The sequence below is a fragment of the Leopardus geoffroyi genome, chromosome C3, assembly GCF_018350155.1.
Source record: "Leopardus geoffroyi isolate Oge1 chromosome C3, O.geoffroyi_Oge1_pat1.0, whole genome shotgun sequence".
Lineage (NCBI taxonomy): Eukaryota > Metazoa > Chordata > Mammalia > Carnivora > Felidae > Leopardus > Leopardus geoffroyi.
Genome location: NC_059338.1, coordinates 127740471 through 127765874, shown reverse-complemented (window position 1 = coordinate 127765874; position 25404 = coordinate 127740471). Strand labels below are relative to the sequence as shown.

At 39.1% G+C, this 25404-nt stretch overlaps 1 protein-coding gene across 9 annotated transcripts in view; it reads right to left on the bottom strand.

Moving 5' to 3' along the window:
- Positions 1 to 24862, bottom strand: part of PEX2 (peroxisomal biogenesis factor 2) — a 119470-nt gene extending 94608 nt beyond the window's left edge. For 3 of the 9 annotated variants that reach the window (XR_006706543.1, XR_006706545.1, XR_006706544.1), the window contains exons 1-2: positions 24682 to 24862; positions 22364 to 22394 (exon numbers count right to left, since the gene is read on the bottom strand). Coding sequence is in view for 6 of the 9 variants with exons in the window: in XM_045454831.1 (XP_045310787.1) it covers positions 9018 to 9952; positions 21318 to 21336 (954 nt within the window). In the remaining 3 variants the exon portion in view is untranslated. Of the gene's footprint in view, positions 1 to 8598; positions 9953 to 13614; positions 13840 to 21317; positions 21378 to 22363; positions 22395 to 24681 lie in introns of those variants that run through there. The other 6 variants (XM_045454831.1, XM_045454835.1, XM_045454834.1 and 3 more) reach the window with 6 other exon arrangements.
- Positions 24863 to 25404: the final 542 nt, after the last annotated feature.

The window sequence follows — 25404 nt, the reverse complement described above, 5'->3', positions numbered from 1 at the left end:
TAGCTTTCCTGTTGGACCCCATGGCTCTCCACTTGAGATGACCAATGTGTGCTTTCTTTTCAAAATGATGCCTTATGTTATGAACCTGCCTTCACCCTGCTCATGTACAAACCCTTGCTCTAACCAGATCTTGTTTTCCACAGTGGTTTTCAAGAAAACTGTGAGCTCCTTATGGGCAGAAACATGTCCTGTGTTTTCTCTCTCTTTCCATCCACAGTGCTTACCTAGCAGTGTCTGGTACTCTGTAGATCTTTAAAGATTATCTATTGAATGAGTATTCATCTGAATTTGGATTTAAGGATTTATGTGTTAACTCTCAAGAGTGTTTTGTTTTTTTTTTTTCATGCCAATGCCCTTTTGTTTCACCCAAAGATGTCTTGTGTTCCTACCAAGGCTTTTTACAGGTCCTCCATGGAATAAACTATTCACATCTCAAGGCTCTCCAGACATTTTGTCTAATCACTCTCAGTATCTTTTTCTCCTTTGGTAGACTCTGATCTCTTACTTATCTTGGGATTCTTAGTGCTCAACATACTGAAGAAAGTGTTCAATAATCATTTTTATGAATTGAAGGGAGGGGGAAAGCTATGGTTAATCATTCTTATTGCTTTAAATTTCAGTTTGTATAAAGGAGAAGCCAGTTTAAAATGCACTTGAACAGTGAGTAAAAAGATGAAATGTGCAATAATTGAGGAGTTCAGGGGATGAGAAAACAGAATAGGGTTTTTTTTTTTTTTTTTTTTTAATGCTTTATTTTAAGAGAGAGAGAGACAGAGTTTGAGCAGGGAAGGGGTACACAGAGGGAGACACAGAATCCGAAGCAGGTTCCGGGCTCTGAGCTGTCAGCACAGAGCCCAACACGGGGCTCGAGTTCACGAACTGTGAGATCATGACCTGAGCTGAAGTCAGACACTTATCTGACTGAGCCACCCAGGTGTCCCAAGATAGAATAGATTTTAACTGATGTCTCCAAAGTTTATGGCTGCATGTATAGTGGCCAATTTTGCCCTTTCTCTGGCTGCTTCTAGTCTCTGCTTGGTGCCAGCAGGAAACACACTAGAGGTGGCAGCACATTCCATGTAATTTAGTGTATTAGATATTAGAGATGATGTTCTTCCCTTATAACACACTACTCTCCATTGATGATGGGATTCCAGGGTGCATGGCAGACTCACGGGCAGATATTTATGCTTCTCAAAACACACTCAGAGGCCTCTGAGGAAAATGGCCCTGCTGAGAGAAGTCCACGGCCCTTCCTTATGTAACTCATTAAAAGAAGTATGTGGGTAACCAGAGATGCAATGCAAGACAGAGAGGTGAATAAGGATCAGCTTCAGAATCTAATTGGTGGTCTTGAAAATCTGTCACTTCACCCTTGCTATACCTTATAGCTTTGTATTGTTAGTAAATTTAATTACCATGCTTTTGATTCAAACTCTCAATTTAAAGATTGAGGTGTTTTTAAAAAGACTGGACTTTAAGAAGATATTTAACCTTTTCTTTGCCAGCATTTCTGAGAATTTTTTTATTTTATACTATATGGCCTTAGACTATCATGGAATCTACAGGCATTTCTTCCCTCTCAACTCCCTATTTAATACCTGAATGCCCATTTCCCATATGTCAACTTTGAAACACTGGACCGAACTAAACTCAAGCGAGTCTTGGAGGTGATTTTCCCAAGGATATCTGTTAGGGGCTGTATTGTTAATAGAAAGATGGACATATCCTCAGCCTTCCATCGCCCTTACTTTTGTTTCTCATTCACTGTGGGCTTGAAAGAATAAAAGTAAATATCTAGAAAGAAAAAAAAAAAGAATTTAGACTTGGGAAAAATTTTGTTCCTGTTAATATTTCTAGTTTGACTTTGGGAAAATAAGTTTTCAGACATTAAGTAATTTTGGGGTTTTGAGTCTTCTTCCAGTTATCCATCCATGTGTGGAATCAACACAGGCAAGAAAGGAAAGAATAGGGGCCTGATTACTTAATTTTTAAAAATAAAACTGATGAGACAGCAAATGATATTCAATCCTATTTAAAGAGGCTAAGCACAGACCTTAAAAAAAAAAAAAAAAAAATCTTTACATCCCTTGCATTGGGATTGTGTGATATGGTTCCACAATTCAGGGAGATTGGAAATTACAGAACATCTGCAACGAAATTGGTTTTCTGTGGAAAACTGATGAATCACTTACTGCCAATGACTAGAAGGAAAAGCACTTGTTTATGCCCTTATGTAATGAATTTTTATGAGGTGAAGTTTGCTGTTTATAAAAAAATACACTTTAAGCTGCTGTAGATGTAAAATAATAGAATTCAGAATTCAGAGCAATGCATTACTGCAAAGACAGTCACTAGCAGAATATTATCTGCTTACAAAACACCAAAACAGGGCTATTACTTCTATAATGGAATTAAAAAAAAAAATCTCATCTACCCAGTTGGATTCTAGAAGAAAAAGTATTTAAAGAGACATAGCTGAAATTGACAGCTCCAAAATTGCATGTATTTTCAATGAAAAGTTATTAATTCTCTTATTGTGCTCCTGAGTTCCAACTGTGTTTTCCCTCAAAGCAAGAATGCCACAGAACATTTTAAATTAAAAATGGCACTCCTAAGATACACGACAAAAGACAAACTGGGGGTGCTGTCCTCTCTACACTGTTAAAGAAGTGCCTGTAGAAATTTCCCTACAATAATTCCATTAGTTGCTCTGCTCAGTGTTTGTGAGGCGCTTCATGATCAAACCCCCAACTCTCTGGCCTTCTTTAAACACTTACTAAGCAACTGTATTGTGCTAGCCACTGTTTTTGGCTGCAGTGTCAAGAGAGAGGCGAGGTGGGAGCGGGGGCACGGGGGCACAGAGACACAGAGACAGAGAGAGAAAGAGGTAAGAGTCTGTCCTTACTGAGCCCATAGTCAATTTGGCTTTTGAGAGAGTTCTCTAGTTGACACTGAATATTCTAGTAGGTTTGAGAAAGGGCACTAAGAAATATCACATGCAATATTGGATAGAGGGTGCTTGCTCTCAAAGAATGTATTTTTGTTCTTTGTATTTGGTCTGGAGCAAAGCATTTTTAAAGCAACTGACCATACTGTGGTATTTTATAATTTTTGTTGACTAAAAAGGCGCTCTTAGAATTTGGTGTGGATTTAAAAGGATAGAGGCTGTCAGGACAGGCATACTATTTCCTGAATGCTTAGTGAGATATGGTTGGTTATTAGGGAACCATCCTGGACACCTCTCAGGGCAGTAAACTCTCTGTTTCCACTAATTCAGAATCTTGACTATTTAGATAAAGTCTCAACTGACGTTCAAGTTTGCAGTGTCTTACTAGTAACCAACCCCCCAAAATACCTCAGAAATATCAGCATTTTTGTATCCATATCTGGGAGGAATATACAATCTTGGGTCAGATCCTGGGTCTTGACTCTTAGTTGAGGAAACATAGGCATCTTACAGGCTTAGGCGAATTGATAATATATTCATGTCAATTGTTTTGATCTGGTGTATGAGTTCTAGATATTTTAAAATAAGTAAACTACACTTATTTAAAAATACCATGCATTTATATAAAAATATCAAATACTTTTGGAAAAGGGAGTGGGCACTTTTTACCTTTCTGTTGCCTATATACTTCTAGCTGGTTAAGAAATGTATATATTATTGGGGCGCCTGGGTGGCGCAGTCGGTTAAGCGTCCGACTTCAGCCGGGTCACGATCTCGCGGTTTGTGAGTTCGAGCCCCGCGTCGGGCTCTGGGCTGATGGCTCAGAGCCTGGAGCCTGTTTCCGATTCTGTGTCTCCCTCTCTCTCTGCCCCTCCCCCGTTCATGCTCTGTCTCTCTCTGTCCCAAAAATAAATAAAAACGTTGAAAAAAAAAATTAAAAAAAAAAAAAAAGAAATGTATATATTATGTGGAACCAAGTTTAATATTTAATTCAAAATGTATGAAATAATTCAGACTGTTTCAAGTTATGGTTGGCCAGAAAGGCAGGATTTTATTGTCATGCAAAAAAAAAAAAAAAAAAGGATACTCTCAGGTTTTTAGGATCTTCTATCTTCTAAAGTCACATTAACTTGCTTACTAGCTGTGCAGATGTTTTACCTTTTAATTGAATGAAACAAAATTGGCCAAGATTTTAAAGAAATAACTGGTTCCCCCAGTTGGTTAACCGTCTGACTCTTGATTTCGGCTCAGGTCATGATCTCACAGTTCCTGAGTTCAAGCCCCTCATCGGGCTCCATGCTGACAGTGAGGAGCCTGCTTGGGATTCTCTTTCTCTCCCCCCACCCCCCCACCCCCAAATAAACAAGCAAACAAACAAACAGCTGGTTTTGGTGTAATCAAGAAATATTATATGCTCAATGTAGAAAATTTGGGAAATAAAAGGCAACGTAAAGAAGATTAATGAATAGTTGAATTACCCTAAGACATTTATTGTAATATACGTATGTGTCTGCTTATTAGCTCATGGTGTCTGTTTGTCTCATTTCAAGATACAGATATGGGTGTTGAGAGATCATATTTAATATCCAACTTCCTTCAATATTACATTGTATGCACTTTTCCCATTTAATATAATTTTGCACAAATTTTGCAAGGTACTTATATATGACATTGAGTCAATTAAATGGCTATACTATTTTATTTATTTCCCTACTATTAAGCATTTGTGCTGTTTCCCATGTTTATTATGAATCATGCTATGGTGAAATTCATTTCAATAAGTCTATATCCAAATTCTTACCATTTCCTTGAGATAAATTCTAAAGTCGATGCATGTAAACATGTCCACACCCATTTGATTTTAAAATCAGTTTTACTTAACAGACTTCAGTTTTATTGGCTCTGGAATATCAGCAATGGATGGGTTGAATCTGTTAGTGAGAAATTATTACTAATGAGAAGGAAAGTGAACTACCTATTGAATACCATGCTTTTGGATTTTCTGGCCTCAGGAGTTACCCGTATTAATCTTGTTTGAATTGTCCTAATTGCCAGAAAACAACTCAAGGCAGTATTCGATGAAGGCCATTGGACAAAATGATAATGATGCTTACTTTCAAGAAAAATGACATTTTAAAACCATCAGCTTTTTCTCAAAAATATCAAGAGAAAACAAGTGACTACTTGGAAACATGAAGACATAGTGTCTTATTTCACGATTTAATGCTTTTTGAAGGAATAAAAACCCCAGACATACAAGGGAAATACTTGTCAACTTACTTGTGATGAATATAAACGTGCTGTATCTACTAGTTTTAGCTGGAGAGAACCATGGAGCATCAGTTCTATAGATAATATGGCCAACTGGTTTGGCTAAAAAAATGTGTTTGGAATTGTTCTGCTGCTGAAAAGATCTTAATTCAGTAACACTTCACTTGTTAAGTGCTGTTAGGAAAAACAGCTTTTTGTTAAAAGCAAATGTTCTGAGTGAATTAAGTTTTTGCCTGTAAGTGCCAACATAACTTGAAGGCATCCTCAAATATAAGAATACTAATGTCCCTGCCTTCTTAACCAAATTATACAGAATATAAGGTATACTTTGATGATCCAAGGTCATTTTCTTAAACTATTATAATTATTCATTTGGTCCTCAGAGACTGTGTCCCTGCTCTGCCACCAGATTATAGGGTTTTTTTTTGTTTGTTGTTGTTCACTGGTACAAGTTTTTTTTTTTTTTAATTATTTATTACTGTGAACATGCTTGCTTTCATCAGTCTTCTCCCTCCCTCTTACCTGTTATTTTCTTCTGTTGTTGAAAGTTCATTAGAATTCTATTCAAAATAAAGCAGCTTCTAAATGGGGACTCAAGGAAATACCTCGAGTGTAGCTTTGCTGTGTGGAATCCATGAAAATGTATTTTGGTTTCCTACAGCTTTGTTTACTTCCAGGTTCCTGACCAGTTCAGACAGTGACACTGTTAATGTACCACAAACCTAATGGAAATAATAACAACTATTGTTCATACCAAATGATTATTTGCTGTAGACTCTGACTAGGTTTTCTGGCTTTTCCTCATACCTCTCCATAGATTAATGACAGGGATCCTTTAAAAATCTCAACTTGTAACTTCTCTGCTTAAAATCTTTCAGTGGCTTCCTCGTACTTGGAATAAATCCAGGTATTTTTTTCACTACGGCCTGTGTGGCCTGACCCTGGGCCCCCTCACCTCACTCACCTCCTACCCCTCTCTCTTGTCACTCTGTTTCTTACTGTTCCTCAACCAGGAATGGACTCTCATCTAGGAGCTTCGGCACTTGCCCTATCTTTATCCCGGCACCTGTCCCCTACTTGGCTTTTTCCCTCAGCTCATTCTGATGTCTTTTCAAACTTCAACTCCTCAGAGAGGCCTTCCATGAGTATTCAGTTTAAAACAGAATCCCTTGTCACTCTCCATTTCTTTCATACTTCAGAGTACTTCCAACATCTGAAACGATCTTCCATATGTCTTTATTGTCTATTATTCCTCCATGAATATAAACTCTATGAGAGCAGGGGTTTTTATTTATGAGTAAATCTCTGAATATAGAAGAATGCCTGTAGGGGCTTCGTAAGTAATTTTTAAAAGAATGTTATTTAATTCCCATCACAGTCCTAAAAGGTAGATATAACTGAATGTCCATTTCACAGGAAGCAAGCATTTCAAGCTGAATCTCAGAGGAGTTAAAGAACTGAGTTCTGAGGCGGGGGTTGTTGGGAGCAAGGATGCAGGACATGCCTTGGGTTAGCTTTGACTGGTACCTATTTTAGATATGATCACTGAAGCAACTGGATACATTATATACACAAGTAGCAAATCTGATTTGAGAACAAGTTACATGGGAGAGGAAAAACAATGTTAGTGTAAAAGTTTTTGTCTTCCCAAGGGGAGATACTCTCAGATGATAGTTAGGTTCCTGAGGCTAAAGCAGAAATACATCATGCAGCTAAATACGACCCAGTTATACTGCACCTTGAGCCCTAAGACCACTGGGGAACAGGAATAGAAGCACCAGTGTTAAAGCAAGTCTCGTGGCAGTGCTCAGCGAGGCAGGGACTGAATGGGGTTTGGGACTGTCAGAGCAACTTAGCCAGCAGGCCTAGGTCTCTGCAGTGAGCTGGAGTTCCCTGAAGCACTTGAGTGCACATGTCAGTCCGAAACCCAATGGTTTTAAGTTGAACGGCTACCTGCCATTAGTGTGATGTCTGCATGCTTGCAAGCATGAAAAACAAAAATGGAAAACTATGAAGGAAAACAACGGAGAGACAGTATTAGGTGTGGTAAACACTAGGCTGGACACCCAGCTCTTCCCAGGATGGATCTGTTGCCCAGCTGGAGGATGGGGTCAGCTCCTTTAGGGTCTGCCTCAGCTGCAGAGAGGCGCCATGCTCTAGGCCACACCCTTCCCAGAGAAGCCCATGGCCAGTGACCCAGAGGTGTAGGTAAGAAGGTCAGACTACTTTGGCCCAATACAGGCCAAAGAACTTCAAAACCCTTGCAACATCTGCTTCTACAAAACCCGATCTGTGATTATTAGGTTTTGTTGTTCAGCTAACAGAATGTCTCTATTGGAGAGGTATGTTATCCAGTGATGAGCAAAACAGCATACTCCCTGACTCCATGTGGGTAATCACTTAGTGAGGTGGGAGATGTTAAATAACAATAAAAAAATTAAAAAAATACATTGTATTGCCATTAGTGTCTGGAAAAACACAAAACCCCATAATATTGACAACTCTATTAGTTAGCATATATGTAAAATACTATTTTCATGTTAAAATTATGATAGTATGGGCATCTACTCAGAACACACTTTACCAAAATAACACTGTAACCAAATTGTTATTATAACAAAATGTGTTGACTTTATTTATTTAATCCTTTCAAATCTGCAATCTAGTAAGTTAATCATTCAGTTATGTCCTCATCAACTTAGATCACCAGTAAAATTAAAAACTGCACGCAGGGGCGCCTGGGTGGCGCAGTCGGTTAAGCGTCCGACTTCAGCCAGGTCACGATCTCGCGGTCCGTGAGTTCGAGCCCCGCGTCGGGCTCTGGGCTGATGGCTCAGAGCCTGGAGCCTGTTTCCGATTCTTTGTCTCCCTCTCTCTCTGCCCCTCCCCCGTTCATGCTCTGTCTCTCTCTGTCCCAAAAATAAATAAACGTTGAAAAAAAAAAAAAAAACTGCATGCAGACTTTTGGTAAAAAAGGCAAATGTAAACTCTAATAGGGATCTGTTGTTTTTACCTACCCCATGTCCACTATTCTTTCAAAGCCACTTCAGTTTCCTGTGGTGAACTGCCTACTCTCCTACTACGGGTCCATGTGACACACGTGAGGATGTCACCCACATCTGAGTAATCAAGAGTAGTAGTTTTCTATCCTGGTTCACAAATGTGGACATAGTCCCAGGCAGACCAATGACAGTGAGTCCTAGATTTAGCTAGAACTATTAGGCAGGAAGCCCTCACTTCAGGCGGATCAGAAAGTTGGCAGAACACCAGCCTAGAGCTTCCGGTGGCCTTCATTTTGCCTACGAATGAAGCCAAGCGAACCCCCTACAATCGGGTTTTAGAGAAAAGCTTAAAATTACAACTGGGGCATCAGATCCTAAGGTTTAAAACAACGGGGCTTTATCAATGTCAGATTATGATGTTACAACGCCATCTCTGAAAATAAATACACACTCACCCCAGAGTCTCCAAAATTGTTTTAGAATCTAACCTCTTTCCAGGAAGTAGCAAAATGAAAGAGCATTTTTAGTATACTGACAAAAACTGTCCACTCCTCTCAACACTAAAAATTGAATGCAATGATTTAGAGAAAGTAGTACATTATTGTTTACATAATGTATTCAGAACCATGTGGTTTCTAGTGATTAGAATTTAGTCATGCCTGGAAAGGAACAGAAGACAGTGGCAGAGAAGCACCTCCCCTCAGAAAAAAAACACCTAAACGGTATGCTTAGCATGACTAATACTAAGGACTTAAACACAATACAGTTTTCCTCAGAGGACACAGTCTTAGTTTCTAAAGAGCATTCACTTCTGACATCTCGATTCCCGACTTCAGTGGCTGCAGACTGTGTACCTCTGTGCCACACTTAGGGCACGTAAAGTACATGTCAAATAAGAAACTACTCTTAACACAGTAGTAACAGAAGATATGCTCACATCCTATGGTGTGAGGCATGGTGGGCCACTCTCCACACAGAGAACACTGTTTGCCGCTGGTGGCTAAGGTACTGTCACCGTTAGGAGCACCAATCAGAGGAATACGCCATGAGGATAACTTAGCTTTCAACTTCTGGATATTAATAAGTGGTAAGAGAAAAATCAGAAACTCAGCAAAACCATGCCAGAGAAGTTCCCTATTCATATACTCAAAGCCAACTTCACGCACGCTCTGGGGCTTGCAAAATACAGAACGGATGCCTAGGAGACGTTCTGTCAAGGTTGCAAACTTGCCCCTCTGAAGGAAAATCAGGAAGTTAATCAGCCCACCTAATTTCAAAAGTCCAACCATGACGTTCACACACTGCCTGGCTTTCCCAAATGACGCCAGATGACGGTTTCGAAAGAGGTCGTAGCAGCGCTCCTCCAGCCACGTGCCACCGATTGTACACACAGCATACCACAGCTTCTGATTCTTGCTCGGTGGCTGGTACCTCTGCTTCGGGGAAAAGTCGTTTTTGTACTGTATATTCAAAACGGACTGTCCCACGGTGGCATTTTTCGAGTAGATGGTGAAGCGCCACAAGAAGAGCCACAGGAATGCTTTCGCCTCTGGTTCAAAGTGGGCCAACAGCCCTGGCTTAAATCCATGAAAGCACTGAGTAAACTGGGCCCAGACCAGCTGCTCCAGGGCCTTGTTTAGTTCAAGTGCATCCAACTGACTTATTCTTAGCACTCTGTTTGTCCTCTTTGTCTTCTCCTCTCTGGAAGCCATGTCTTCTCTGAAGGTCTCTAGGGTAAAGTACAATTAGGGAACATCAGATGTTTGCGAGCTCATACCATCTCCTCAACTTACATGTCTACGACTGTGGTACACCAATGACCCAAAACACACAGACGGGGCTGGCAGGTGTCAGAGAGCAGTGAGCGATCACCTCTTACTGCAACCTTCTTCCTTCTCTTTCTTTTACTTTCTCCTTTTGCTCTTTTCCTTGCTTTTCTTTCTTTTCCTTTCTTTTCTTTTTTTTTTTTCCTCCTTTTTTGACCCTTCATTAAAGGAATAACTGGTGTAGCAAGTTGCACCTTTTTCTCCACAAATTACCTCCAAGTATTCTCGTTGGTCAGATATTTTAGTAGAGATCATAAAATCCTGATGCTAACAGTGATGACGCTAAATAATAACATGAGGAATGGAGAAATACATAAACTTAATAAATACATTGAACTCTATGGAACATTCCAAGGAATGTAAGTCAAGACCCCAGTTTAATTGCCAGCACTTCTACTAACTCCAAAGGTATATTTTTTAACAAGTCATTTAATCTTTCGGAAATATGTTTGATGTCCATAAAGGAAGTTAGGAGAAAAGATTAAAATGCACAATCAGGGTTTATTATGCTATCACACTATTGTAGAAGATACATACTAGCACAAAGCAACATGAATACAGAAATGCTGTTAAGATATTAAGAAGGTACACATCCTACAGTTTTTTCTTTTTAACATTTATTTTTGAAAGGGAGAGAAAGAGAGAGAGCATGAGCAGGGGAGGGGTAGAGAGTGGGTGGAAGAGGATCTGAAGCAGGCTCTGCCGATAGCAGTGAGCCTAACATAGGGCTCTAAATCGCGAACCATGAGACCACGGCCTGAGCCAGTCGGACACTCAACCAACTGAGCCACTCAGGAGCCCCCATACAGTTTTCTAAGAAAACTATGATGTAAAAATATATACTAGGACCATTTCACAAATACACTAAAGAATCATATAGGTGCTAAGGGGACAAAAATCCCTTACAGAAATAGAAAAAACTGACTAGTAGTTAATTAGGTATGACTGGCTTATTAAATGCCTTATGTACAAGCCACCCAGTGGCTGCTGTTGCCAAGGAATGTACAGACCAGTTTAGATATTTTACTTACTGTTAAAGAACTGGTAAATCCAAACTATGACAAGCAATCTATTTAAACTCAGTTTCTAAAATGGGCCCTGAACACATGGAGCTTGATCATGAATGATCGCCGGGCCTTCAAAAAGCCTGGCGTACTAACAGAACACTAAGTTACAGAGGGAGGCAGGGGTCCCACTGAAATTCACTGTCACCAATGGTGTGGCAATGGTGATCTTGGACAAGTTGTTTCACCTAATCTCTGCTTTATTTTTTTCACTTACAAAACTGAGGGCTGAGATAAACTGACCTCTAAAGTCCTTTCAAATTCTATTTATGATTTTTACTAAAAAGATATTACATATAATTTGCTAGGAGTTAAAGAACTGAAAGTACATCCTATAATAGAGTTTGCACCTCTTGAAAGAGGGAAAAGCTTTGACAATTAAAGAGGTTTGTTTGTTTTGACAATTAAAGAGGTTTTTAAGAGGGATGTTTTTAAATTACTCACAGATCCTAGATGACTCAGTGGCAGACTGCATGCTTTACAAGTTCAGGTACAGAAAACAAAAGTGCCTATTAAATAACAGGTTGTTTAGTGCTGCTTTCCTCCCAAACCAGACATTTGACAGGAATACTTCTATCCCATAAATGTCATCTGCTTTCTGGGGTGATCTCACCTTTGCCCCCTTCCTGCAGCTCCCTCAAAATTCCACAGCCCAGAGCTATGGCAGTGGGGATTTTGCTGAAAATTCTGTAAAATCCTTGCCTCATACTAGCCAGGAACTACAGGAAAAGAAGGAGGTTAGGACAGAGTTCCCTTTCTTCTCTCTATAAATCGCATCGATCTTCAAGGTCTGCTCTTTGCCCCAAATATTTTTTTAATGCATTCACTACTCTTTCCCCTGCAAGCCTCTTCCTAAATTCTGGCTGCCCTTATCTCTCTGCTGGATTACATCTAATTGGTCTATCCTATTTCAGTGCTTTTTCAGTGCATTCCCCGCACTAAAGTCTTCTGAACACACAATCTTATGACCCGCAGTCATAAGGTGCCTCTTTCTCTAGTTCCCTAGTAAACATTTATGGTCTGTTCCCTCCATCTGGAACAGCATGCTCCTGTTCTTTAATTGAAAAACTCAGTTTTCAGTTTTTAAGTACTAAATTTTTAATTAATAGCTTAGGCATAACTTCCTCCTGACTCCCCAAATTTGGGTTGGTGCCTCTTCTAGTTGTTCCCTTAGCACTCTGTTCTTTCACCTTCTTGGCCTTTCTGTACTATACACACACTACTTTAAAACTATTTCCTCCACTAGAGGATAAAGCCTGTTGCAAAGACTGAATCTTGTCACAGGTGAATCTTCACAACTTGCACAGTGCCCAGTACACAGGATGTAAGCTACACATGCTGGATGAATAGGATAAAGTCAGGGGTAGGTGAAGGATAGAAAAGACAAATTCCTACCCATTAGCCTTCAAAATGATTTCAAAGAACCATATCCAGATTGTTGATGATTACTTATTTCAATATGTTTGTTGTACATCTGCTATTTGCCAGTTAATGTGTCAGAGCTTGTGATGTAATGGTAGAACTGACACAGTCTCAACCCTTGTGGAGACTATAATGTAGTGTGGTGGGGGTCGGGGAAGAATGCACTATATAAAATAATAAACAGGCGATAATAGGTGCAACGAGGGATACGCAAGGGGAAATTCAAGGCATTATTCTTAACACTAGACCTCAGGAGGTCGGAGAAGGCTTCGTGGAGAGGTCCTATCTAAGTGGCTACCTGAAGGACTAGCAGTGTCAGATTGGTAGAGAACGGTGAGAATGGCATTCCAAGGACAGGGTGAGCAGCTGCAAGGCCTGAAGGTGCAAGGACAACAGGCTGGAAACAGGAGACCAGTGGTAAAGCCCCTAATAGCCAAGTTGGGGAAGCTGTATTTTATCAACATTATTTTATGTTAATGGGGAGTCACTGGAGAGTTTTTAGAAAAGAACTAATCAAATGTGCATTTGTGACAGCCTGTACTGGCCATATTCACAATAGATTTGAGGGTGAAAAGACTTGAGGCTTAGAGACCAGTTAAGATGACTGTTAAATGATTATTAAAGTGATCAATGAGAAAATAATGACGGTCTAAATTATAAAGATATCAGCAGGGCTGGAGAAAAATAGGTATCTTTAAAGCTACGAAGAGGTAGAACTGACACGATTTAGGGAGAAATAAGCCAAGAATAACTGAACTGAGTGGATGATAACCCAATTTGCTGAAATAGGAAACACAAGCAGTGATACAGGTTTGAAGGGAAAGGTAATGACCACAGTAGTTTTAGAGATCTGAGGCTCCGATGAGACAGCTAGAGTTTGTAGGCAGGTGTGTGGAGATATAGGAGAGACAATCTGAGTGTAGATTTTGAATGTGGGGTCCCTCTCCTAGGACTAATCTATTTTAAATCTACCTGCTCTACCTAAATGCTAAGATCAGGAAGGCAGTGAGCTAAACAAGATCAGTAGATCCTGTCCATTTACAACATACTCAGCTTTCTTTGTAACAACATAATCTTACTGTCCTAGTTTTCCCGTTCCAGCTACCATGGCTGTTCAATGGTTATGTTCACTGACATCACACACATCTGTGGGTTTCCAATCTTCCTATACTGTGGTCTTCACATCAGTCCTGTAGTCTCACTGTTCTTCTCTGCTAGTGGTTTCCACACTTGAGCGTTTATCATGATCGCTTGTACTTCTTAGACTACAGTGTCTCAGTTCCAGAGTTTCTGATTCAGTAGGCCTGGAACGAGAGCCAAGAATTTGCATTTCTAACCAGTTTCCTGGTGATGTTGAGAATGAGTGGGCTGGTCCATTCCAAAGCAAACTTCGTGATTTTTCTGGCACATCTATCATCCATATGGCGCCATGCTGCCTGCCTGCCCTTTCACTCATTTCTGTTTAGTTCTCATTTCTATATCCACAGTGGATATTAGAAATCCTACACGGTCTTTGGCTTTCCCTGTCTTTGGTTAAAGTAGACCTTGTGAGATTAGAGATCACACACTCTATGACCATCGACATATCCTAGACCTGCTAGGTGCTTGGGATGCAGAGATAAAAAACCATCCTAGGGTGCCTGGGTGGCTCAGTTGGTTAAGTGTCCAACTCTTGATTTTGGCTGAGGTCATGATCTCACGGTTCGTGGGTTCAACCCCTGCATTGGGCTCTGTGCTGACAGTGAGGAGCCTGCTTAGGATTCATTCATTCTCTCTCTCTCTCTCTCTCTCTCTCAAAATAAAAAAATAAACTTAAAAAAAATTTTTTTTTTTAAATCCTTATTCTCACTTCAGGACCCTAACCAAGGTCTAGCAAGGGTGGCAAGCAAGTAAACAGACAACTAGGTTACTAAGAGAGGTATATGATATCACAGGTCCTCAAAGAGAATATATATAACACTTTGAAGTTATCTCAGTAGAAAAAGAATTCCACAATTCATGCAAAAAATCATCAGTAAGATTTTTTTTTCACTTTTTTCTGCAGTTTACAAATTTTCTAACTTACATCAGTTATATAATTGAGGAAAAAAACTAGAACTTTAAAAAAAAAAACCCGTAAGCAAAACCAAAAGTGTATTTGCCTACACTTACCAAATCACCGGTTTCTCACCTCATCATTACCTCTGGAATAAAGTACAAACTTCTCAGACCTAACCTAGTCAATTCTGTCTCCAGCTCTTTAATTCCATGCCATCCTTCAGTCCTGACTCTGTGCCTTTTCTCAGGCACCTAAACACTTACCTTTTCTCCCAACTATCCCCACTGCCCTCAACTCTCTGCCCTTCACATTCCAACTCTATTTCAACATTTTTTGTGAAACCTTCAAAACTATCTCCAACTCCTATTATCACCACCTTCAACTCTGGCAGTGATGGTCTGTGCCACTCACTTGAGCCCTCAACCACCTGTCCTGTAATTTCAGTCACGTCAGTGCATCTTCTTTCCCTGAACCAGTTAAGGAAAAGTGCCTTATCTTATACTTTTTGCTCAAAGCACCCACCACCTACAAAGTGACTGATTTCTAGCTAAGTCTTCCTCATGCAAAATTCTACAATCATCCATGGTATGTGGGCATATGGCAAATGTGACTACTATAATAGTGGCTACAACTCTGCATCTTCCCCAGATTTCACCTTCTGTGGTCAGCAAGATAAGGGAAGCTCCCTTATTGTCAAATAACCCTTGAAAAGCTCTGACCTTACTGTACATGGATATAAGTCCACACTACCAGTTCCCTCCTCTTACGTCTCTCACACCCCCAAAACTGGACTGGATCGATTATTTTTTTCAGTTGAGTATCAGATGAAATCTATGGCTTACGTTGGAGGACGAGTTGTGCCAATTTATATATCTTTAAATACTAGAGTCATCATCAGTTCTGCATTGTGGTTGATGAGTACGTTATTAATTATAGAGTTTACCACAAAGATGGGCTCATTGTAGCTGCTCAATAAATATTTGTTGAATCTATGTGCAACGGAATGAGTAGCTTGGTAGTTAATGAGTGTACTGACTGAATACTGTAGGAAAGCATCTAGATGAACTGGATGGTGAAGGGAGACTTCTCTGTTCAGGTTCCTTACTTATATCTAGTGAAAAACTGGTCAGAGGGAGTGGTTTCTCAGAAGAATCATCTATTTCAAATACCTCATTTCTGGAGGAATCATACTTAACATTTAGCAAAGACAGGAATTTTTAATGGCTGCCAGAAAAGGAGACTTAACACACTCTCTAACCAATCCAATATTTAACAATCCTTATTATCGAAAAATTCTTTCTTATCCCTTCTGTTACAGTTTAACTTTTTTTTTTTTTTTCCCTTTCCTCTTTTTCTCCCCAGGCCTGGCCTCATTGTAGATTAAGAACAGCTGGGCTCGATCTCCTCCCTACGTAATGGACCAAAAGACTATCATTAAACTGTTCTTCAGCCTTTGCTTTTCCAGATGAATAATTTCTCTATTTTTTTGTTTTAGGTTTTACTTTCCAACATTTTAGTCATTTTTGTGACTTCTTTTAGTTGTAAACATAGAACAGACACTGTCCGTTACACACCATAGTAAGTTCAAGTGGAATACCCCTCCCTATGCTCTACATTCCTATTTAAGCAACTGTGACAGAGTAGAAAAAAGCAGATTTAAAACCAATCAGACCTGAGCTCAAGTTCCAGCTTTGTCACTTACTTGCTATGTGATCTTAAAAAAAAAAGTCATTACCCTCAGATTCTTCACAAAGTTGGAAATAACAGCTACCACACAAAGTTGTTGAGATTAAACCAGATAATGTTATGAAAGTGGTTTGGAAACTGGCAAGTATTATTATTACTATATTATTGCTTCTTTGGCTAGGGATGGGCATAAGAAGAAAAAGAATCTGAGTTGTTTTTGGCAAATTTATTTCAAAAGACTGAAATCTTCATTATTACTCATACTAATGCCTCAATCAACCTGTGGTCAAGGGATTTTTTTTTTTTTTTTCCAGGAAATACTGACTACAAAATTAAAATATAATTGTGGCGGTTAAATAGTGAACATGACATCACTATGATGTGTACGTGTATGGGGGCTAGGCGAGAAGGGGCAGGGACATGGTTCAGTGAAACTCATCACACTCTTGTATCTTATCTGAAAGGAGATGATGGAGGAGGAATTCTGAGAGAATGGGGATGGGTCCCAGCAGGACCCTCTCCCTTGGTTATTTAACCCTCATCAATATGGTAATGCCTGTCATTTGGAAGTAAGAAAACTTCAGGAATGCACACTGAGTTTCTGACCCTAGGGTGCTTTGCTGAACAGGACATGGTACAGGCAGTCCAGATGGGCATCCAACCTTAGTTCATCACCAACATGTGACATTCCATTCCTCTTCCTTTTGTTTCCCTTTTTGAGCAGATACAGTTATTCTAGAATGTTGGCTTTAGAGAAGGGGAAGGCCCTTCTCTTTATCAGTAGAAGAAACTGATAAAACAGAAATAACTAGAAATTCAATTAATCTGACTATAGAATCCTCTTCCCTCCACTGCTGTACAACAATAATTGTTCATAACAGGTGTAAAGCATTGCAAAATGTCATAAATACCTGTAAAAGTCACATAAAGTTATTCTCAATATAATGTAAGGAGAGTGTTTTAGTGAATCCTAATTCTCTGACAAGTGGCTCAATTTAACCAACATTTTTTGAGCACTTAACAAATGCCAGGCAATTTCCTAGGTACCAGGAATTCAATCCAAAAATTTAACTCTCAGTTAACTTCCTTTTAGTCAATCATTTTTAAAGAAATAGGATGCTACTATGATCAGGACTAGCCATTGATCTCTGAAGCAAAGAATGAATCTTGAAATGTGAAGGATCACAAAACTCTCCAGGCAGAAAAGAAAAAAAGGTCATTTAAGACACAAGAACAGGTTGTGTGCAAACCCCAGAAATGTGCAAGCCATGAAACATGGCCATAGTTTATCTGGGAGATATTGGGATGGGTTCCAACGTGAGCTGCATCCGTGGTTATTTAATTCCCATCACTGTGCTGTGCTTGTTACCTGCAAGCAAAGAATCAAGTCATCTGCTGTGACTAAGCACAACAAGCTGACAGGACAGACTGGCTGAAGAGTTAACCCACTGCAAAAAGCCCACTTTAAGGAAACTGCAGTGATTTCATAAACATGAATAATCATTGAAGAGAAGAGACATAACAAGATATATTTTTAAAAGATTACTCTGATAGCAAAATTCAGTAAGACTGAAGAAAATGAAGGCTGCAATTCATGAAGACCAGTTCTAGGATTCCTGCAACAATGCAAGGCCCTTAACTGAGGTGTTAATAACTTTCTGAACAACTTAAAGTAATGAACTAAAGTAATGAAAGTTAAGAACTAATAAAAATCAAAAGAAGATTACAGCACCCCTGCATTTTCGAATCAAAAAACCCCAATCCTTTTTTGGTAAACCAATACCTTCCTGACTCTGGTATAGTGATTGCCATCCACTCCCAACTAATAGCCAGTCTATTTCAAGAATTTAAGTAAGGTTTAACAATCCCCATATTATTAGGTTTTGTAGTTTAGTATCTAGGTTCTCAAAAGTAGGCTCCAACTTGAATAGTTTAAAAAAAAATACAAAACAATCTTTTTTTTTTTTTTTTTTTTAAAGCTGGGATTGTTCAGCATTGAAACAAACACCATCAGATTTAATTCAAATTGATTTTTCCAAAATGCTAAAAACAGGCAATACCTTTTCCTATTCTACCATGAAATTTCATTCTTCTAATACACAATTCTATAACTCCCTTCCCAATCCCCACCTCCCAAACCATACTAATTTAAGATCTAAAGGGCCAACCAGGGGGATATATTTATGGTCATGCAAAGAGACTTTTAAAAATAATTAGAAGTATAATTGGCACTAAACAATATGTGTCTAGTGAAGGACACTACTATGTTAAGAGTATGTGAAAAAGATGCTCAAGGCAAAGTATAGCATCTACAGGTTAGTGTGATTAACCTGTCACATACATATGTTTAAGACAAAATGATCTAAAAAAAAAAAAAAAAGACAAAATGATCTAACACTAAAAACTATTAAAAAGGTCTCCTGCTAACATTTTATCACTAGACAAGTCACACTGCTTTTCTTTCACAGAAAAAAGAAAAAAACCCGAAATTCATTTACTAAGAGCTTATCCCTTAAATAACTACTCTTTTCCTTTTATGCTTTCCCTTCCCCCAAATAAAACTCTGTCATCTATATCACATTCCAAACCCAAATCAAATGATTGCATCTCACTAAAGAAGGAAGAATTTTCAGGATGTATTTCAGAGCTTTTATTGAGTATAGTACAAATTATGAATGAATATATTTTATTTAAAACATGTTATTGACAGAAATCTATCAATAATAATGTGGGTATTGTCAAGGACTTGTCAATATTAATGTAATTATGATTAAGGGGATAACATGGATTTTTAGCTATAATACCAAGTAACAACTCCTACATTGCTGCTATCAATATACACATTATTATTGACCTGTTCCGAGACTCTCAGTACTAGATGTATTACCATTAGGCATATCTGTCAATGCATGCTGCCTACAAAAATTCTACATTTAAATTTACAGTCCTGTAAACTCTGTCAGCAGAAACATGTGATTCCCAAGTAATCTCTAAGGTATCAAACCATCTGTGCAACCACTGCCAGGCCATCCTTTCCCAGATCCACAACAACAACTAATTTTTAGTATGACAATGTCACTGCCACCCTATCCCAAAGGTTCTAGTAATCAAAATGGATGAGACAATACATTCATTTTTTCCTTTTAGGTTTGAAAAAATTTTAAATGAATGGTTTCATATTATGAGGTTATGTGAATAAAGTCCTATAACTGGAGATCTTAAGCTTTGAACCTACACCTTACTATTTTATTTCCTTTTGTGTAGTCAGATAGATTTACTGTCCATTGTATTGAAATCAATACTAATAAGTGGGACATGCATCAAAGAGGGATTTAACAGGACACCGATTCCCAGAGCACATTTCAAACACGAGCAAAAGAGAAAAAGCTATGACTGAGATCCATTAGGACACTGCGACCTCTGGCACTGTGAATAGGCCTAGAAGTCAACAACAAGAAGTTCAAATCCCACTTCTGCCACAGGCTTGCTAAATGACTTGTCACTATTCTGTTGTTCCTCTCTTTCATCAAATATAAACTAAGTTTCAATAGTTTATAGATATCCAATGCTACAAATCCCAATTGTACTCTTTGGGGTATGGACAAGACGTGTGAAATTTTAAAATTCTGTTGTGGACACTAAATTCTTCTAAATTACTTTTAAATGTAACCCTCATCAAAATCCAAACAGGATTTTTCTTTTGGGGAGTGGTAGTGAGTACTCAACAAAATGTTTCTAAAATGTATCTGAAGGATAAACTCCAAAATAGCATAAATTGCTCAAAAAGATGAACAACTTGCCCTAGCAGATGAGAATATATATATATATATATATACATATACATATGTATATATACGCACACACTATATATATATACATACATGCTATATATATATACATATTATACATTATACATATATATATTTTTTAATTCAGAAAGAAAAGGAAACTCAACTCAAATACTACAATCTTCAAGACTACAGTGAGTCTTACACAATTGAGCATTCTCCCTATTATATTTATGATGTACTTATTCAACCTAAAACAAACAGAAAAGTTTCCCTCTGGTTTTTTCAAACCTTAAAATAGAATTTCCAATACGTTGGCCTAGCTTTACAAATACATTTTTAAGAGAAAAGCATGGCACTCATAATCTTTTCTTTCAGAAAGTTGATACTTCTGAGTCTTTAAGAGAGAAAGCATGTTGTGAAAATAAAGAGCAGATGTTTGACTGAATATGGGGAAAGAGAGTTCAACTGGTTCTGATTAGTTCTGTATTTTAGCCCAGGTTCATCAACAGGCTGTGTGCCTATGGACAAGTCATTTTACCACACTATACTCTCTAGCAGTTAAAAGATATAAGAATCAATTTAAAAATTAACTATGAAAAGTCTACCTATTTAGAATCCTCATAGGGACTGTTTTAGGAAAGCTTGGAAGAGGAAGAAAAAAAAAAAAAAAGAATAGCCGTTTCCAACTGCGGAAATGGTAATGTTGGACATGAGTTTGAAAAAAGCTAGAGAGGGGCGCCTGGGTGGCGCAGTCGGTTAAGCGTCCGACTTCAGCCAGGTCACGATCTCGCGGTCCGTGAGTTCGAGCCCCGCGTCAGGCTCTGGGCTGATGGCTCGGAGCCTGGAGCCTGTTTCCGATTCTGTGTCTCCCTCTCTCTCTGCCCCTCCCCCGTTCATGCTCTGTCTCTCTGTCCCAAAAATAAATAAACGTTGGAAAAAAAAAAAAAAGAAAAAGGCTAGAGAAAGTAGAGAAATCAAAACAGAACATGTGAGACAAAGACACTATCATAGAGAAAAAAACCAGCAAAGCATTATGGAAGATACTCCCTACCAATTTATGAGTTTACAACTGTAGTAAATATATACCATTTACCAGTTATCAAGTGCTAATAAGGAACTATCATGGCTAAGTATCCTTTGCAAAAATAAATATTAAATAACTTCATCCTTGCAATATTAATCAAAGAGGTTCTTTTATCATTTATGTTTTAAAACAAGGAAACTGAAGCATAGAAAGAGATTTGCTGACTTGTGTAAAATCACACACCTAGAAGTGGCAGAGCCATGCTCTGAACTAGTGTCTTCGACTGACAAGGTGGTGACGGGCCTAAAAGATGAACATAAACACTTTAGGAGCACAACACGACATACAAATAGGGCTATTTTAAAGGCTAAGCACTATTAAGAGTGTAGGCATGAACTACAGCAGAAATTACAATCCAAGGATAAACAAAGAGCCACATGAAACACATGAAGCAACTAGATCTTTAGTATGCTATAAAATTAGAAAAAGGCTTTAGAACCTAGGAAGAGAATTTTAAATGACTTTCTTATTACTGGCATACATGTTTAATTGCATATTTTATGGCATTCAAGACAATATGGAAATATCCACAAAGCAGAAGAGGTATTATTAGCAATGGAAAAGGAAGAAGTATCACGTGATACATGATTATGTGCAAGGCATTATGTTTTCTTTACATTCTTTATCTCATATAATCCTTATCACACAGTAAGTACTATCACGTCCATTTTAAGAAGACAAAAGTTAGGCCTGAGAAGATTAAGCACCTGTTTAAGGTCAGACTGACAATCAGGAAATTTCTGGTAAACACTAGAGAAACTGTGGAACACACAAAGGGAGTTAGTAAGTAGTATGGATTCAATCCCGCAGAGCTCAAAGCTAATTTTTTTCCCCTCATGATCATTCACAAGACCAGACTGCCAGTCAAGCTCTCAGGACTGTAAAATGGGGAAAGAAAGTAAAGGAACGTGGTAAAGTTGCCCGTGTTGCCTGGGATGCATCTTGTCTACACTCTCTCTCCCTGACTCTATACATGTGGTCAGAGAACCATTCAAAGAGACTGAAAGTCAAATCTGAACAAAGGGAATATGTGGGTGAAAAAAATGAGGCGTGAACATTCATTTAACTGTTATGAACACACACTATATGCAAAGTAGAGGCAATGCCAATTCATCTATTACTAGAAGGGAACGGTTATGCAGAATCAAAACAGAACTACTCTACAGCTCTTGGGTATTTTTGTTTTAACCGTAAGAAGAAAACACAGATTGGATGGAATTTTATCTCACCTTATTGGCAGGCAGTTAAGAAGGAAGAGCTCTGAAAAAAAAAAAAAAAAAAAGGAAAATATATTAAAAGAATAGAAAGCAATACAGAAAAGGGCATTTTGATTTTACAGACGGTAAAGGTTGAAAAGTTGATAAACAGTGCACAATGGGAAGAAGAGTGTGTGCTAGCCATCTCTTCCCTGCCTCCACCTCCATGTAGAGAAATGACAGTGCTGGTATTTGCAGTGCCAGGATTACATGGGGCAAATGGAGCAGGACAGAGCTTTTCTCCAGAGGTTTCTTCCACATTCCAAAGGAACTGAAGAGGAACATGGAATGTTTAGAAACTGCTGTCATTTCACAGGAAGGAGATAAAGGGGACATCCAATTTGCTTCTAAGTTGCCCAAGATAATCAAGGGAGGAAAAAAAGGAGCAAGTGATTCAGAGCAGAACTTTTGTCCAGAAATAAAGATTGTGCATATGCCATACATTTCCTTGTGCAACAGGAACCTGAGCACAGTGGAGTGCAAGAGAGAAAGACACTTTAAAATTACGTGACACTCTGAGGAAAACACGGGGCTAGGACTCAAAACATAAATTCATTCATAAAAATTTGGTATTAAAATACAAGGGTAGGAGGAAGAGAGAAAAATAATTATGATTCTGATCATGAAGAATTAAATTTGAAATTTGTACTTACTAAACAATGAGACAACACAGAGGTTCGAGGCTTTCAGTAATGAATTAACCATGAATTTATCTTTTACTATTTAAAAAACTGTACAAATCGAATGAATGCACATTGGATACAAATGAATACCCTAAGAAACAGAATCTTAATGCTAGAAGGAAACACAGATCATTTCCTCAAAGACATGAATTTAATTTTCTTAACAGAAAACACTTTTTCAAACAACACATAAAATAGCTGCTCTTGTAAAATATGGCTGAGAGTCGGCTTGCTTTGTTTCTCCCCTGCGTGGTTCCAGGAAATTTCTACAGGAATTCTTCTACAGAACAGATTTAAAACCACAGATTGACTGACACTCCTAATTTCTAAAAATGAAGAGATTAAGACCACAAGGTAGGGTGGGTCGAACGAAACCAGAGTCAGGACTAGCATTCAATTCTCTTGACTTAGTCTAGTATTGTCTTTACTATGTCCTGTTATTTCCATTTTCTTCCTTTTTTTTTTTTTAAGGGGGGGGGGGGATACAGATATAGATATAGATACACATTATATATTACATATGTATCTATAATATGTATCTGTATTACATATATATGTAATATATACTCCGTATATATAAAAGCCCTTTTTTTGACTTTGTAAATAATTCCATTACTTTTCTTTGCAATCTCCTTCTGACTCAAGATCATTAAACTCTAATGTTTCTGGATACAAGTAATTGAAAATATGGGCAGATCAGAGAGAAGATAAAGTGAAAAAGAAGTCAGCCATCCCAAGTTTATTTTTTTTCAGGTTTAACTAAAGTTAATGTATTAGGGGAAGATGTTTAGACTGCAAATTGTAGTGTGGATAAAGTCTCAATCTCCCTGTAACTGCTTGAAATTGTTAAGGTAAAAAATTCTCAAGGGGCATCAAGACTACCAGAACGTGTTAGATGTGAACAGTCAACAACACAACTTGGTCTCGTGAAAAGCCCTTTCACTAAATGTGATGTTTTGGAAAATGGGACCTAAAGAAATAAGTAAAGAAACAATGACTTTAATTTTAAAATACCAGAAGAAAAATGTCAATTATTCTCAGTTATCAGAAATCAATGTTAAATATAAGAAACTCATTGCAAGCAATTACGCAAGAACATTCGCGACAGCTCTTCCTCCTCAAGAAAATTAAAACTAGTTCTAAGTTCACAGGCTTTCAAAAATGTTAGAAACTTAAGCATACTCAACTTATTTTTGTACCAAATATAACACTTTACATGAGCCATCCGATACTAAGTAGTTTGAACACTGCATAATTCTTAAGCCATTCATAAGGAATTAAACCTCACCAACGCCAAATGTGCGGTGATTTCGAAGTGTCTTAGTCACCTCGAGGAAGGCACAGGAACTCAAGTCTAGCAGTGTTTTTATTTTATTTTTTTTTTCTTTTTAATGGTGCGATTCTAAGATCATTTTTAGGAGCTCGGGATTGCTTCATTGCCTTTCCCAAATATCACATTTTGATTTGCTTTTTCCAGGAAGACAGGAAGCCAATAAATGGGGAAACTGAAGCTAAGGGCGACAGCGACAAGGTCGTGAAATTCCACGCCCTCCCAGCTGTAACCAAGACCTCAGGTTTGCACTCCGGTTCTCTCCGGCAGACACTGACCTTACGAGTCTGAGAAACGCCCCCGTTCCACGTAACTTTTTCTGAAACATTCTCTGGGAAGCCTGACTTCTCCTAGCAGAACCTGGATTACCCAGGCTTCCGGAACTCGCGGGCTTCCGGAGCGACGCAGGACCCGGAAGTGTCTGAGAAAAAAGAGGAAATTAAACAAGGAGAACTAAGCTTTAGAGCGGTGCGGAAGGCCGGGGAGGGCCCAGCAACAGCGAACGCCGGCGAACCGAAGGGCCGAAGGGCCGAAGGGCCGAAGAGCCGAAGAGCCGAAGAAGACACCCGCCCGCGGTGATTGGTCGGCTGGCCATCCGGAGAAAAACGTATCTGATTGGCAGGACAGTCGCGAGCCCGTCAGCCCCGGGTCGGGGCCTCGTGGGTGAAGAGACCGCTGTGTCAAGAGGCCGCGGAGGAGTCGGCGCTCTCCGAGGGCAGGGTTTCCCTGTCCTCGGACGCCGCGGCGTTCCGCCGGACAAGCGCCGCCGAGTGGCAGCGGGGCGCCTCCGCGCCTGCCGGGCTCTCGCTAGCCCAGGGTGGAGGGCTCGCTGCGGGATGGCCTCTTGGGGAGGAAAGTCCCGGGACGGGGTGGGCGGGGGCGGCAGCTTCGGGGCTGGGGCAGATTTGTGGCGCGTGCGTGCCGAGGGTGGGTAGCGTGTTGACCCCTGCAGGCTTAGGAAGGCCGGGAACCCCGTCTCGTTGGCCGTCAGTCCTGCGCAG